Source organism: Triticum urartu, chromosome 3 (genome assembly GCF_003073215.2).
Source record: "Triticum urartu cultivar G1812 chromosome 3, Tu2.1, whole genome shotgun sequence".
NCBI lineage: Eukaryota > Viridiplantae > Streptophyta > Magnoliopsida > Poales > Poaceae > Triticum > Triticum urartu.
The window spans coordinates 440,307,132-440,324,329 of record NC_053024.1 but is presented as its reverse complement, the minus strand read 5'-3'; the positions used below and the strand labels follow the sequence as shown (position 1 = coordinate 440,324,329).

The following is a 17,198-nucleotide window of genomic DNA, read 5'->3' as shown; positions in this document are numbered from 1 at the left end:
CCGGGTCAATAGACACCGGTTCAACATAAAATTATCAAAAGAGAAAAATCTTGACAAAGGCAAATAAAACCGTGTAGTCGACGCTTTTCAAGGGCTGCCAGGCCCAAATTCGAGGCTTTTCATGGGCTGCCAGGCCGCTGAGTTAAACCATTTGACAAAGCCTTTTAAGATGGCCCTCCAATTAACCAATCATCGTTTTAACTTTGACAAGTTCAGGGTCTCAATGAGAGTAACTGTCAAACGTTCAACGGGTCGTGCCAGGATTACCTGGATAAGAGTGGCTTACTTGATGAAGGCAGGTTAACCCGGGGTTTTAGGTGAATACACCAGACTTCCAAGCCGTGGGTCGATACCCGGTTACAAGGGTCCTTTCAAACTCTTTGGTATTTGACACAAAGAGCCCCCAAGTAACTTTGTGAGCCGTGCTCAATGGGTGCCTATGTTTGAGTTGTGCGTAGCAATAAGACTCTCTTTGGCCCCTTGGGTGTGAAGCTCCCAAGCTTTGTTGTGGCGTGAAAGCCGGATTAATGGACAGGACTCCGCTTTGCAAGCAGAAGCTCCCATGTGATATATTTCTGAGCTGTGCTCGCCGGGTGCCTATGTTTGAGTCGTGGTGTGCAACAAACTCTCTTTGGCCCCTGATGATAATATTGTCTTGATAGCTGCATCAAGAGGGTAGTAACACCATGTTCTCTTTGGTGAATACACCTATGTTTGAACAGGAAGCCCTGAAGTAATCATATGAAGATGAGCCCATAAGGCAGGACACCCATGTTTGAACCGCGCGTCAGGGCAGCAGGTCCTCTTGGGCAACCTTTAACTTTTTGCAAGAGATAAATTCTTCTTGAACCGGGATTTTGAACCGGATATTGAGAGCTTCAATGTTTTATGGGAGACATCTTTCCCTTGAACCGGATTTTAAACCGGAACCTTCATTTTCAGTCGGAAATTTTCTGACGGCCTTTCAGCTCGAACTTGCGAGAGATTAATTCCTCTTGAACGGGAAATTCTTAAAACGGTTTGAGAGCTTCAATGTTTTATGGGAGACATCTTTCCCTTGAACCAGATTTTAAACCGGAACCTTCATTTTCAGTCGGAAATTTTTTGACGGCCTTTCAGGTCGAACTTGCGAGAGATTAATTCCTCTTGAACCGGAAATTCTTAAACCGGATTTGAGAGCTTCAGAGCTTTATGGGAGAACAGATTTCCCTTGAACCGGATTTTAAACCGGCATTCTTTATTTTGAACCGGAAATTTCCTGACGGCCTTCAAATTGCCATCAATATGGTAGTAGCCTCCGGGATCGGGTTATCTTTCCCTCCAATGTCATGGGGTTCTTGACTTCACTGAAAACCGGCAACATTTGCTGAGTCATATTACTGTAGCCCCCGAGTCTCAAGGTGACTCGAGGAGTTGACTTGAGATTCTCCATTTTTGACCATAATATAAACCGGTATGAGTACTTCAACAGCTCAGTGATATAATTTTTCCTACATTGAAGAACTTGCAAGACAAAGTAATTGCTCTTTTTTGAAAGAAAGCAATATATAATATAAAAATATACTGGATGGATTTCACCTAAGATGTTGAGCCAGAAATTATCCATCGCGGAGTTGATGATCACCATGGTGAAGCTGAAATCAATCAAGGATGAACCGGCCACGACGTTGTAAGCCGGTGCGGACGGGGAGAGTCGACCACGGGGTCGGACGGGTAAGTCGCCCATAGTGTTGTAAACCGTCGTGGACGAGCGAGTTGTCCTCCATGTTGCAAGCTGGCGCGGACACGTGAACCGGCCGCGAGGGTGGACGGGCGAGTCGTCCGTGGCATTGTAAGGCGGTGCGGACGGGCGAGTCAGCTGGCGCGTTTGATGTAAACTGGACCGCGACACGCGTGCCTACGGAGCCACGCGGCACAGCCGAACGTACATTCGCGATATAACACCACTCCTTTTTCTTTCAATAGCCGTCCTGCATAAAAATATTACAGGCCAGAATAATTGTTCTTTTGACAAAAAACAATAAATGTTTAATACATAAATTTGGATGAATACCACCTGATGTTTGGGCGGGCAGTAAAACAACCGCAGCATCAGAAGCGGCTTCAGAGAGATGAGTCGGTCGTGGCCTTGTAAACCGGCGCAGACGAGCCAGTTGTCCTTCGCGTTATAAACCGGTGCGGACGCGTGAACCGCCACGAGGGCGGACGGGCGAGTTAATTTCAGGCGTTGTGAGACGCGCGGACGGCCAGTCAATCACGGGCGAAGTCCCGGTGAGTGGATGTAGATCGAGCTGCACGGGCGGCGGTTTACGCACACCCGTCCAACAGCAAATGATGAATCATTACCCTGCATATATAAAAATATACAGATAATGTAATTGTTCTTTGACAAAAAACAATATATACTAAAAAAGACTTAGATGAATATCACCTGATATTTTTTTTGCCGGATGAACGCGGACACTGATGATAAAAGCATAGCAAATGTCTCATGTGACCCTAGCACCGTGGCTTTATAAAATGGGCATTTGACCACCGCTTGGGTTTGATCTTAAAAGTTTTTTTTTAAACACGGCTGATTCAGGCCGGCTTGGATCGGTTTCCTCTGTATAGCCACGTTTTGCAAGTGGTGATCGGCTTTGGCAGACGCATCAATTGACTAGTACCTTCACACGTCATAATAGATAATGGAGTAGTAGTTGATGATAGGATTTTGGTCTTCATGCAGAAAGAAGCAACGACAGATTTAATGCTTTGCCTCGGGACTCGATCCCTTTGCGAGTTGCGACCACCTGGACGCGAAGCCAAAAACTTGTCCTTTCCTTTCACGGGATCAACTCCTGGCGCTCTTTCCTTTTAACACCTCATCTTCTAACTGATGCCGACAGCTCCTGCTGATGTGTTTTTTTTTCACCCTATCCTCGGGAGTAGCAGTAGTCAGAAGACACCAAAATACGTAAGTGCTCGGTGCAGCCGATTCGCTTCAATCTCAACGGAAAAAGGAAATCTCCGGATTCGATCTTGATACAGACAACTGTTCGCTTATCGGTCTTGGCGACTCCTGTATGTAGCGGCGGCGACTCGGTGAATAAAACAAAGCCACCGTATTTTGATGACTTCGATACGTGCAGATGAAAACCTCCTTTGCACTTGGGTATCTCGTAGCGATGAAGGAAAAAGGTGATCCGGCCACGACGGATCGCCTGCTTGCATGCCACGGCGCACACAGATTTTAAATTTTGAAGTTGACACAGATCTTTTCAACCTGACTCTTCTTTATCCGACAAATCATGAACTTCTCGATTCCTGGAAGGGATCCCTCCAAGAACTCAACACCACCGTGCGCGAGCCCCACGGTGTGCGCCAACTGTCGTGGAATTGTCACGACAGATGTCCTTAGTGTCAGGACTTAGTCGCGAGGCCAACGCATCTATATGGTAGCTTGAGAGGGGTTGAGCAGGATGAGAGACGTGATGTTTACCCAGGTTCGGCCCCTCACGGTGGAGGTAAAAGCCTACATCCTGCTTCATTGATATTGATGATGATGATCACGGTTACAAGAGTGCTCTATCTCGAGAGCTATTGTCTAAACCTAACTTGTCCAACTTGTGAAACTTGTCTCTCTTCTCCCTTTTGGGGAGCCCTGCCCCTCCTTATATATGTTGGAGGGGCGGGTTACATGTAGAGTCCTATTAGGATTAGGACTAGTCTATCTCTAATACAAACCGGATACAAGTCCAGGTCTTAACTCCTTGTAAGATAAATGTTTCTCATGCCTTTCCTCTTAAATCGGCCCACCATTAACATAAACCGGCCTGCTGGGCCTTGGGCCTTGTCATCCATCTGGAACACGCGCCGGGTCACCAATGAGTCTTCAGGCTCGTGAATCGTCATACCAGTGAACCGCCAGACACGTAAGTCGCCAATCCTCTAGCGGTTTACCAATGAAACGCCTAGTCCGGTCGGGTTATACTTCCGGCCGGTTTACGCTGCGCGGTATATCCCCGACAACTGGCAAAACCTCCAACATCGAAAACATCATAGAAGCAAGTGAACTCCGTTTTCAATGAACTTGAGCTTGTCATCAAGATGACCATAAGCTCTAAGACTCACAAAGAGAACCAAACAAGAACCAAGAAACATGATGCAAGGATGCAATGGTTTGAGCTCTCAACGAACGGTACGATCAAGCTACTCATCGGGATCCCCCCTTGATAATACGGCAATCGATCCTATAACCCGGTCTCCCAACTACCATCATGAGACCGGTAAAATAGAAAATCTATCAAGGGCAAACCTTTGGCTTGCACATGGTCCACTTGAGCTAGATGATGACGATCTTGACTTCCTCAAGTTGGACCACCTTTCTTGATTGTGTTGGCTCGATGAAGACTAGTTGATTTCTCCCCCATACTCCACTATGGGTGAGCCATTCTTCCGCACATCTTCACATGTCCATTGTCACCACAATGGACGGCAAGCTTCAAGCATTTAATCTCTTCATGATGCTCCACTTGAACTTGCACACCGCAACCTAACCCCACAAAGAACTCTCACGAAGACCATGGGTAGCTACACAAAGCGAAATTGACAATGCTTACCATACCATGGGATCACTTGATCCCTCTCGGTACATCTTCTGCGCTTTGTGAGTTGATCAACTTGATTCATTCTTGACTTAATCTTGATCAACCTTGAATCTTTCCAGTTCTCTTCATTTGGATGATGTCTCGAAGGTAGACATGAATGATCACACAATCTTCTTCTTCAAGACATGCTTGCAATAAGCTCGACACTCACATGACCAATCTTTGGATAATTCCTTGAATGGCACCTTGGTCGACACAAACTCTCCTTGAAACCAACACATGTACTCCAAGAAAAGCCTATGGACAAAACCTTTAAATATAACTCAAGGCAACCATTAGTCCATAGAGATTGTCATCAATTGCCAAAACCAAACATGGGGGCACCGCATGTTCTTTCAACTTTGAGTTGGACTTTCCTTGCCCGGCCAACCGCGAATTTTCTCGATCCCTGGGAAAGCTCCCTCCAAGAACACAACACGTTTGAGCGCAGGCCCCACGGTGGGCGCCAATTATCATGGTTTTGTCACGGCGGATGTCCTCGAAAAAGGACTTAGTCATGAGACCATCGCAACTAGGTCATAACTTGGATGGGGTTGATCAAAAACGAGAAGACACGAGTTTTACCCAGGTTCGGCCCCTTACGGTGGAGGTAAAAACCTACATTCTTCTTGATATCTGCTGATCCTCATGGTCTTGATTACAAGAGCGCTATTTCACTGCCTCTGTCTCGAGAGCTATCAAAACATCTGTCTCGAGACCTACCAAAACATCTGTCTCGAGACTTGTTTGTCTAAAACCTTATCCTTTTGATGACTCGGGGACTCCCTTTATATAATAGATGAGTCCCTTGGGTTACAAGAGATTCCAAGTTATACCATAGTCGGAGTCCTACTCTAAGTCCTCTAAGTCCTCCGTGTCATCCAAGTCGGGGTTCTCCATATTGTATTTGGACTCCTGGAAACTAGGACTTGTCTCTCCAGGTTGGGACTCATCCTCAAGCTGGGTCTCGTCTCCAGAGCCGGCTCATCTCCCTGAGCTGCCTTATCTCCAGAGCATGCTTATCTTCGTGAGGCCGATTATCTCCGCGAGCCGGCTTATCCATGAGCGAAATCATCTCCGGGTGCCTGCTTAGCTCTATGAGCCAGCTTATCCATGAGCCTGCTTATCCATGAGTCGGCTTATCCATGAGTCTGCTTATCCATGATCCGGCTCATCTCTATGAGCCAGCTTATCCATGGGCCTGCTTATCCATGAGCTGGCTCATCACTATGAGCCTTGTTATCTTTTTGAGCCACCTTACCCGTGAGCCTGCTTATCCATGAGTCGGCTCATCTCTGTGAGCCGGCTTATTCATGAGCCGGTTCATCTCTGTGAGCGGGCTTATTCATGAGCCGGCTCATCTATGTGAGCCTTCTTATCTCTGTGAGCCAGCTTATCCATGAGTTGGCTCATCTCTATGAGCCTTCTTATCTATGTGGTCCAGCTTCTCCATGAGCCGGCTTATCTTCAAAGTCAGAAAACTTGTCTTGTAATAGGTTGCTTATCCATGATGCGGCTCATCTCTATGAGCCAGCTTATCCATGGGCCTGCTTATCCATGAGCCGGCTCATCACTATGAGCCTTCTTATCTTTTTGAGCTACCTTTTCCGTGAGCCTACTTATTCATGAGCCGGCTAATCTCTGTGAGCCAGCTTATCCATGACCTGGCTCATCTATGTGAGCCTTCTTATTTCTGTGAGCCAGCTTATCCATGAGTCGGCTCATCTCTATGAGCCTTCTTATCTATGTGATCCAACTTCTCCATGAGCCGGCTTATCTTCAGAGTCAGAAAACTTGTCTTGTAATAGGCCAGGTCAAGATTGTAACCAGGTCAATATTGTAGCGGGGGGGGGGGGGGGGGGGGGGGGGGGGGGTCATGATTATAGCCGGTGGACTCAACTCCAGAGATGACTTACCCTCAGAGCTGGGTTTAGCTGCGGGTAACTCCCCCAACACATTCGATGATCCGTGTTAGAGATGCCCTTATCTAGATGTTTTGTGCTATACAAAAACATACACATCTTTGAACAACAGTGCAAAGTCTCAAAACACTGTGGATAGCAGTGCAAAGTCTCAAAACACTATGTGTGGATAGCATGTGCCTTTCACGAAAATTACTACTACCTCCAATTTATAATAAGTGTTGCAGTTTTAAACTAACAGCTGTTAAAAAACGCGACCCTTATTTTGGATCGGAGGGAGCAGGAAATAGGTGCATCAAATATCTCATGCCACATGCTCCCAGGTGAAATCGAGAACTGAAAGTTTGCATGCCCAAATATCCCGGGAAAATTACAGATCTCATGCCCGAGTACTTTGAAAGCTTGTAGAATTTCATGAAGAAACGAGTACTGAGACCATCAAACTTGTAATTTGCTCAGTACGACAAGAGCACTCATTTCTGATGTGCCCCTCTGTTTTTACTGTTGCCATCTTCCACTATTTTGTAGACACGCCAAGTACACTAGTGATATCTGAATGAAAATATAATCAAAATTGGCACTAGAGAAAATTGATTATAGTGGATACACTAGAAGCATTTACAGGAATAGAAGCTCATGCTTTCGAGCTGACTAAACTTATTCCTAGAGACTAGAGTGAAAAAAAATTGGGGCGTAGGAGGGAACAAGGTAATATATACCACTTATCACCAATGAACCAAGAAAATGCTAAAGCAAAAAAAAAAAACTATGACAATGCCCATTGACATCTACTCTAACCTAATTCATGAATTTCCGACAGTCAGCAGTCTGGCACAGGCAAGGAACTTTGCAATCATCAGCCTCATCAGGGTCAAACAGGTAATCATACCTAGAAATTACACACAACATAAAAACATGTTTAGTCTCCTTGCATCCTTGCAGAAACACAAAGATTATCACGATGGAGTTTAACATAATTTGCTGAGACCATCTGCAAAGAAAAAGAAAAGGAAATCATATACGACATACGTTAGCTCTTCACCGGCACAAACATTTCTCTTGGCAATTAGAACAATGCGGCTCTGATCATGCCCCACGCTCATAATCCTCGCATAAAAGTTTGGCGTGCACTGCAGCAAAAATAACAATACATCAGGCACATATTATTTAGAATCTTAAGCAGATTTGAAGTTCATTATATGATCCTTACAGAATGATTAATCAGGCGTGCCACGTTTCCTTTGTCTGTGGCATCAACAACCACTTCCTCGCTGATTTTGAAAAGCTGGGCAGAAAAAAGGACAGCATAAATGTAGTTAACGTTAGATGTATTATCAGAGGCTATTAAAATAATACATCATAAATCCATATAATGCATACAACACGTGATTTCCAGCAGTTGGGATGGCCAAATAGCATGTGTGTTGTAGATATAATGTTATTTCACAGAAAAAAATGCACTCATGGATACACCACATAACGGGTGAACTGGTATGGAAGATGACTCACATAACAATCTTTTCCCTGTACACGATACTGTGCTTCCCGTAAGTCCGCAACACTTCGTCTGACCTGTTCACCGCGGTACTCTAGAACCTGGAAAAAAAGTTAACCATGAGCAATTTCTTGAACGAGGGCAGCAGCGTATTAATGAAGACCACATGTAGGATAGCGGAATGCCGGCTTAATAATGGAAACTAGGGCGCATATGTGGGAACAGAAATTACCACGAGTGGTTACAAAGCAACCATGTAAGAAAAGTATAAATGGACCTTTAAAAAAATATCAATGGAGCGTAATGTATAAAGTAGAAAGAAAACCGTGTCATTACAACCAAGCATATCTGCTGTTCAAGCGCCCCCAATTGTGAAAAATATTTCCATGGCATATAATAGTGTTTGAGGGAATACCATTTCTCCTTCTTGAATGTCCCTACGAGCAAAAAGTCCCCACCTATGAATTCCTGACCTACCAAAGCATACTCTGCTATGTTCCGTTTTCTGAAGTAAAGAAAAATTAATTAGTTTCATACTACAAATATATAAGTACAAGGGAAAGCCAACAGACATATAGTAACCTGAAGATAATGTAGACGCTCCTTAAAAGTAGAAAAGGATTCCGGATCCCTCTCTTCCTGCAGAGTACAGAGTTTTCCTTCATAAGAAAATTTGACTAAAAGATGGGAAAAGATATCTAATAAGCATGCATACATTACAGAATTAATCAAATTACCCTTCGCGGATTCAGACTGTCAATTTCATCCCAGCGGTGTTGACAATATCCTCTTACTCGGTGTGCCATTGCTGCCTCCCGGGATCTCTGCATGCAACAAAATTCCAATCAGGTGCGCACCAATGGGTTATCAATACAAGATACCAACCGGCAACAGTACTTATATTTTGGGAACAAGTGGCAGGAACACGGACACGCACGTTTGGCTCTCGGGTGTAATTACACCCAATTTTTTTAAAAAATAGTAATTTGGAAGAAAGTCAAAAAATCTGAAACTTTTTGCAAACAAAGTAGATTTATTGTTGCACTCGTATAAAAACTTTCGCAAAGAGAAGACTTTCATGTTGTTCTGGACGTAAAAAAACAAATTTGTCGCTATATATGCCGTACTGTTCACACTTTTGTCAGAGAATATTTGTCATTTTTGTCAGAGAATATTTCGTTGCAAATTATTTTTGTACACTAGAAATGACAGCTCAAGTTTGTTGGGGAAAAAGTTTTGGAACGTTTTGACTTTTTCTAAAAAAAATAAAAATAAAATACATAACCAGGTGTAATTACCACCATGTTCCAAAGGGTATTTTCCCAGGAACACTGCCTATTGAGCAACACCATATGTGCCAGGTAGAGAAGCAGCAGGCACATGATGACAGGACTGGGAGTCCTAGACTGAAGTTGAGTCCAGAGAATCTGGCCAGTGGGAGGCGTTGGGATTAGGAAAATAAACAGCAAACAAAGGTTGAATGCCTTGCAGTAATGTGCTCCATATGGTCACAACTAACGAAAAGAAGAGGAATCAGGGTCGGATAGCAAGGAGTCGAAGTTCAGCTAAGCAATTACAAAAAGGCTGTTGCATGTGCTCTTTGAAATAGTGTTTTTTCTTCGCTTAAATCAGGCACAGCTCAGAGTGTCTTTGCCACCTGGAGAATGAGGATGAGCGACTTATGGTGCTACCAGATCCACTCTTAAGCCTGAAAGTCAGAATCTGCTTCGTCACACTATGACATTTCACAAAAACCCAACTGCTAACAGCTACAAACTCCAGATCTGATCAAACATTGTCTTTGATAACCGTCTGGATAAATCACCACACTGGTTTCTAACTAGTACCTATGCTAGCTAAATGAATTAAATGTCCCAGCCTCCAAGGTATCTTGCAAGTTCACACAAGCCTACGAAACATGTTTAGCCCTATTTTTGGACGTAACCGTTAGCTGAAAGAAAAAAAATTCTGAGACATAACACTTGGTTGGAAGTAGTAAAAATCCCTCCAACTAACTAGATTCCATAGTGCAGCACAACAGAGAGTAGAAACCAGACTATCTGCTAGTAACACAGGGGTAACTTTAGCTGTTATCCTAGTTACCCATTCTCATGTAGCACTAGCATCAAAAGATAATGGCCACATCCTTAGAATTAACAAGTACTTCCCCGAACTTTATTGTTAAGAGCTGCTATAATGGCTATATTACATGCTAGACGTACGTTTTGTGGCTTACGTTGTAGCTAGCATAAAGGTGCATTCATTATTCTTTCAACTTTAAAGCAAGGCATACCTTCAGTTCTTTCCTAACATAAACTCGACATCTTGCAGAACATAAATTCTCTATAGTTTCAACTTCTGATGCTGAATCCTTGGGAAGATCTTTCCTAATCAGTCTTGAAGCAGCTATGGTGCCACTACTCTGAACAAGCCTTTTTGAAGAGAAAGTTCCAGCAGGAGTTTGAATTATCAAAACATTATCAGGATTAGGTCTCCTGCACATAAATAAATAATCCAAGACAATCCAACTGTCAGTATTGCACAAAAAGATGTGAACAAATTATAGCTTTACTCGTGCTTCCACTTCATAAATCTTACCGATGATGAGCACAATATGAAATCATCTTTGTTGTCTGTTTGCCGTTTTTTTCCAAGCAGTGCAGCTGCATACATGGAAAACATAGTAAAGTTCAGATGTGCTAAAAAAACATGAGATGCAAGCAAAAAAAATGAAATTACACACTTTTCTTCATTGATAAATAGCATAAGCAACATGTTCTTGCAGCGATCAGTATTAGCTATACCTCCATTCGATAGCCTGCCCTTGATGCACAGGTGGCATGGTAATAAGTCGAGCACCTGTAGCATTGTGTGCAAGCACCATGTATTTGCCTACATATGACGCACATCTGGAGCAATGGGCAAGAATGGAACATAATTAGGTCAACGTAGTCAAACATACGAGATACGTAGCACTCGTTCAGGATCAATCATCTTAAGCCACTTAAGCTATTGCACCAGCATATGTATTCAACCTTCATAAATAGCAGAGGTGCCATGCTCAATATCCCAATAGCAGGTTCCATGAGCTCATCACTAGCAAAAGCCACCTGTGGCTGAAACCATGCACATGCGACATGTACCCACAAGTTATCAACATTTGTTGGCTTCAGCGCTCCACCTAAAATAAGTGTTGAAGCCAGTAAGAACCAGGTTAATGATTACAAAAATGCTAAATAAAACAGAATGTCACAACTTGATTTTCCGGTATCAGATTTGACAAACTTAATTTAGTTGCTGTGGTGTTGTCACTATTGTTATTTAGAAAGAGACCTAGGTTCGACATTAATAGCAGTACTGATGAATCATCCTGTTACGGAATCTATTTCGTCCAGTTACCACTGAAAGGATAGCAGGTACATACCTTTCACAGGGCAAAGGCAGCAATCCCTCTTTTGTTCAGGCGTTTCACAAGCCCTACAAATCCACGAGGTGAAATCTTGCTTACCGCTCACACCATAGCATTCCTGATGAACAGCTATCTGGCATCTGAACATGAATGTGATCAATTGCAAACTTTATTCCATATCTCAAAATGATTCGCACCAAAGAAAAACATTGCGAGCAACACGAGCTTAATACCTGTTACAAATCACAATCTTATTGTAATCCCAATCTTCAACCCATCTACAGACTGCACACCTTTCGGTTGTCCATTTCACTTGTACATGATCATAAGGTTCTGTACATAAATTCAAGGTCCGTCACTTCAAATTCCTGGGAACCAGATCTTCTAATACTATAGGCTACAAAATAAATGCTCAGTTACCATTTAACAAATCAAGTAACTGCTGTTTTTTCAGTTTCTGAGAGGAGCGCTTTGAAGGATATGTGGAACACACGCTTGGTTGATGTTGATCTATCTGTAAAGAGAAATGTGGGGCATTCATAACCCTAGCAAATAGAACTACAAACCAACAAAGGAACAGAAATAAAAACTACAACACTACTATACAGTTGCACAAGAACTAACAGCATCTATATATGCAGTGGAAAAGGTTGAAACGAAAGCATGTTGTCATTACTGTACGAACCCATTTTCCAAATGGCATAAGTGTTCCCTTCATTTTAATACTAGATTTCCAATTTTTACTTCTGCAGCCAGCGTGCCTTTCCCATTCATTGAACAGAAACTTTTGTCCCTTACAAGGGGCACAATGGCAAGAAATCCTGCAAAAAAAAGATAGTTTTTGAAGTCATAAGTAGGTCCAGATATATATGAAAAATATCAGAGTTATATGCAGATGAATGGAAACCACCTAAACAATGAACGAAGGCAAGCAGAAAGATAAGTTCAAGCCAAAAAACAGGAATCAATAATCTTGCTAAGTGTGCATAATTGTGAGAAAACTGAAATTAAGCTATGGTGGTGCAGGCATGCCATGCCAGTCACAAGTAGGAATAACTTTACTACAATCTAATGTAATTCAGATAAGTGGTTCTTACAGTTCGAGATTTGGTAGGTAAGTTCCTTCCATGTCAAAACAGATGACCCCTACTCTGTCAGGCTTCCTTCCTTTCTGTGCAGAATTATCTTTACTGTTTCACAAATGGATTGTACATGTTAGTCTTAAGAGCAAATAAATTAGAACCTTGAAATATGAAGTTGTAGCATAAACAAGTAGTTCTAGCCTTCTAACTCACCTATCATCAGGAGAGTTTGTCTTCTTGCTGGACAGATTTGAGTTACGTTTAACCCTACAGTAAAGGCAGAAGTAACTTTTGTCTCGTAGATCCTATAGCATCAAAATGAGCATGTTAGCGATGGTAAATTACTAAAGCACCAAAGATATTATGACGAGAAAAACCTTTAGGTTGCTGCACTTTTTGTCACATTCTGCATGAATCCAACTTTCACAACCATGACAGCAAACCTGGTTAATCACCTCCCATCTTCAGAATTTGCATGGTTGGAAACATAAGATAAATTTATATTGCGCTAATGGCTACACTATGTCTTACCCATCTTCGGTCACATTTATGTTGCCAACTTTTCAAGCATATCCCACAGTACTCTTTTGATCTCAAGATCTGCACATACAGGAAGGTAGTGTAAGCCGTAAGGACAAGACACTCAGAGTGAAGTAGGTTCACCAAAACATACCCTAGCACAGTGTTTGCAAGCAAGTTGCTCCATCACATAAACCAACTTGTTTGACTCTTTGTTTGGAAAGCAATTTCCACAACTTTCACACTGCAATTCACTTGTATAATGCTGTGTGCAGAGAATAAGCAAAAATCTAATTAGTCTATTGGGGAAATATATGACAGTTGAAGAAGCAGTTCCATTTTGTGATAAATAGTACAAGAACAGCACTGAAGTGTAATGGTGTTACTAACTATCGTCGGCCATTGACTGACCCAGAAGGCGAGCTCTATAAGGCCAATAAGTTGAATAACCATTGGTACTCCACAATATATAAACATGCTCAGTTTTATCATTCTGCTTATACGCACACAGTACTATGTCTGCTAGATAATGTTTCTCAGAAGATTTTTCTGCAGTCATGCATCAATGCACTTTTCAGGCATTCGGCCCCCATCTAAAGTTTAGGTTTGAAGAAAAATCATATGAATGTAGATAGACCTAAACTGTATACCTAATATTAATGCGTAGATAGAACACCAAAAACTTAGAAAGCCAGTAGGCAGGATTGAATACAAAGCCATGGAAGGTTGGACCAAAAATATTGATAAATTTCTGAAATTTCCTGTGAATACATGTCTTCTTAGTTGTGGAAAAATGGTCAACTTGCCTTAATCTGTGCCTGGCATTCCAGCTCGTTTGAACCAGTCACTTCTTCTAATTCGTCTGGACAAGATTGACAGACAACAGGCTGCCCTGCTGTGCTGTCATCCATTGGCACTTCAGAGAACCCCTGGTCGGCCAAAAAGGCCTCTTCTAGTGCCCTCTGGAAGTCACCAGGTTTGAGACTGCTCAAATCTGTTTGCCCTTGAAATCTGAGATGGAAATACATATATTTCTTAGCACATGTGTGGGTGCTATTCTACTTCTTGCCAATAAAAAGGCTTTGCTGATATGCTTTTGCAGCACTTTAAATGCAATAAGTGATAAGTTATTTTTAGTGAATTACCACGTACTACTAGTACTTACTGGTCAATGTAGTCCACAAAAGGAAAAATCCCTCCTTGCCTCACCCAGACATACTTCTGCAACACACGGGCGTCATCAAATGGTCATTCAGAAAGAAAGAGAGAAAAAAGGCTCAAAAGCAAAAGAGGAAGTGGCGCCAATTCAAGTCAGTCAGCCCGAACAAAACAGTAATTAATGTACCTTCTCGTCACTGAACTCTGCACGCCAGCCAAACAGCATCACACAAAGCACAGCACCTCCACGCGGCTGGGGCGGCATTGCATCGGCAGCTGCCTGCCGAGCTGGGTCGACCACAACTCCTGGCCACGCTGGTTGCCGCTTACCCAGCCGTGCCCACACAATGTCGCCATACAAAAACTCTGTGCTCCAATGAAGGTCCTCCTTCTGCGCCTGCAGGTCCTCTTCTGCCTCTTCCTCTTCGTCTTCCATCGACTCGTTTCTATGGTAACCGCTGTACGGTTCATTGTGCAAGGAGGTGAGCGCGCTCAGAGACATGGAGTACTTCCTGGAGGCAACAAAATTCTGGCACACTCGGTAACGCTGTGCCTCCTCATCCTCATCCACCTCTGACAATGCGGAAGTCCTATCCAGGATTGCACCTTTACGGCAGAGCGGCTTGCTTTTGGGAACGAGCTGCTCGACCTTGGGCGGTGCAGGCGGCTTGGCCGGCTTCTCCTTCTTCCAGGGGTCGATGAGCACCGAGTCATTGAACCGCGAGGGCAGCACCTGGGCACGCCCGCGCGACGTCCGGACGACAGGCGGGCGCGTGGCGGCGGCAGCGGCGGGCGCCGGCGCAGCGCCGGCGGGTGATGCAACCTCGGGCTCCTCGCACCAGCGGAACCCGGCGGCGGCATACGGGATACCGGAGGCCGGCACGTGGCCGAGCAGCTCGACGGGGAAGAAGTCGTCACCCCTCTGCCTCTTTGGACGGCGCTCGCCGGCGCCGCCCTCGCCCTCGGCATTGCAGCGCTTGAGGCTGAGGATCTCCGAGCGCTGGGTCCGCTTGAAGATCATCACACGCGAACCCTTTGCCCCCCGCCCGAATTCACCGGCCCGGCGGCGAGATCACGGCGAATTCGGCGAGGGCTCCCCCGCAAACCCTAGCCCTGCCCTCGCCGCGGCGAATTGGAGAGGAGGGGAATTCGTCCCCCGCCTCTCCCCACGAGCCGTCGCGGAGACGGCGGGAGGAGGAAGGGGAGCAAAGAAGAAATCTTTGACGGAGATGCGCACGGAGAGAAGGAGAAATCGGGATTGGGGGATTTTTTTTTTTCTTTTTGGTGCCTGTTCTTTGTGTGTTCTAATGGGAGGGCTCGGGAAGAAGAAGTCCTACGAGAAACGAGGAGCGGGGCGCGACCCGGTTGTAAAAACGATCCTGGCCCTGATTTTTCTCTCTCGTGGGATCGGGTTGGTTTCGTGCGGAAGGAAGGATGGATGGATGGATGGGATGGTGGTTACATGGATGGAAGTCGTCGTCGTCGTCGTCGTCTTCGTCGTGGGTGCAGGTGGAGTTGCCGTCCCGACTCGCCGTTGGATTTTGGTGGTGGTGGTGACGGTGCGCGTCCATGGAAAGTTGGAGACGGAGGAGGCCGGTGGGCGTTACGAGGAGCTTGGGCTTGGCGTTTTGGCGTCGTGGTACGGGCATTTTCTTTGCCCGGATTTTATAGTTTGGATTCGTGTGGGTTTGAGCTTCGAATCCGGAATTTGGTCTGGGCTTTTGGTTGTGCTTGGGTTTGGACTTTGGAGGAGATGGTTTCGACATGGACGGGAGGAGAGAGAGAGAGAGATGATCAAGGTGGCCACGAACGAGTTTTGTGCAGTGTGGGATGGGATGGGGAGCTGGCTAGGCTAGGGCGACGTCACGACGAGTAGGTAGGTAGGCGCTGTACCTGTAGTGATGATTGATCGTCCCTCCCGGGCGGGCGGAGAGACAGACGGGTTGATCCAGATGCGACTCGCTGACTGTCTTCTCAAACTCGATGGAAATATGAATGGTCGATGCCCGATTTCGCCACCCCGACGGAATGAAGAAATTTCCGGGTTTTATTTTCTTTCGTGTTCTTGTTTCGAGTTCGAGCTCGAGTCCCTGCAGCTCGGTCCTGGCAGTGACCGGTGTTTGATCTAGTCTTCTGTAGGTGGAGCTTCCGGTGGGATTTGTGCGAGTTTCCATGTCGGCCTCCTTGGGCGAATCGCGAAACAAAAATCGTGCACGGGCCAGGAGAGGAGAGCGCAGGCGTAGATCCTGGTCGAGGCATCGCCGGCGGGTGTTGATCCAAGCAGAGACGGTCGATTAATCCGACTTCTTTTTCTCTTTTGATTTATCCATATATCTATATAATCTATCTACTAGTACTAGTTGCAATCGTGGTCGCCGCGCTCGAATCCACGGTCGCAAAGGCGTGCAGCTTTGGCCGCCCGGATGACACTTCCGCCGTGCATTCGTGTCGCCTTGGCCACGATTCGCCGGAGTTGGAGGGACCTTCAGCACGCACGGCCACGGCCACGCCCACGGCCACGGGCTTCTTTGCTGGATTCTCCCTCGGTGGCCCGGTGGACTTTGATTGAGTGCGCCCGTCAGATTCCCAGAGTCGTACCGTCGGAGTTGGCTGTTCCATGGCCATCGGAGCAAAGAGCACGGGAGGGAGGCGTGTGTGTGGCAGTGCGTTCATGCTGTGTGTCAAGATTAGTACAACTACAAGGGATGTCCGTCCATGGCCATGAGTGAGGCGTGAAGGAGCTGCTCCAGACGACGCAGCGACACAAGAATTAATTAGGGGTAGGTGTCAAAGTTTTCTTGGTTCCTGTGCCTGCAGCTTTTCTCATCCTCGATTGTTTCTTCCTCTTTTTGTGCTTCACTGAAGAAATTCTCCTCCTTGAGATTCACAGATACTACTGCTAGTAGATCCGAAAATGAAAATGATCCGGTGCGGCGAGCGTTGTGCCTGCACACATTAAAAACATGATTTTTCTCACGGGTATCG

The 17,198-nt window shown here is 45.1% G+C and overlaps 1 protein-coding gene across 1 annotated transcript; it reads right to left on the bottom strand.

Annotated features, from left to right (window-relative positions):
- Positions 1 to 7,103: 7,103 nt before the first annotated feature.
- Positions 7,104 to 16,036, bottom strand: LOC125544255 (histone-lysine N-methyltransferase ATX4-like). Its single transcript, XM_048707871.1, has 23 exons — positions 14,401 to 16,036; positions 14,221 to 14,276; positions 13,862 to 14,066; positions 13,210 to 13,320; positions 13,068 to 13,136; positions 12,914 to 12,979; positions 12,750 to 12,841; positions 12,552 to 12,644; positions 12,140 to 12,275; positions 11,875 to 11,968; positions 11,688 to 11,787; positions 11,470 to 11,594; positions 11,081 to 11,226; positions 10,850 to 10,954; positions 10,644 to 10,708; positions 10,339 to 10,540; positions 8,783 to 8,869; positions 8,628 to 8,684; positions 8,461 to 8,550; positions 8,060 to 8,146; positions 7,761 to 7,835; positions 7,580 to 7,680; positions 7,104 to 7,439 (listed from the first exon to the last, which is right to left on the bottom strand). Exons 1-23 carry the CDS (start codon positions 15,232 to 15,234, stop codon positions 7,349 to 7,351), a joined length of 3,087 nt encoding a protein of 1,028 aa, XP_048563828.1. The 5' UTR covers positions 15,235 to 16,036; the 3' UTR covers positions 7,104 to 7,348.
- Positions 16,037 to 17,198: the final 1,162 nt, after the last annotated feature.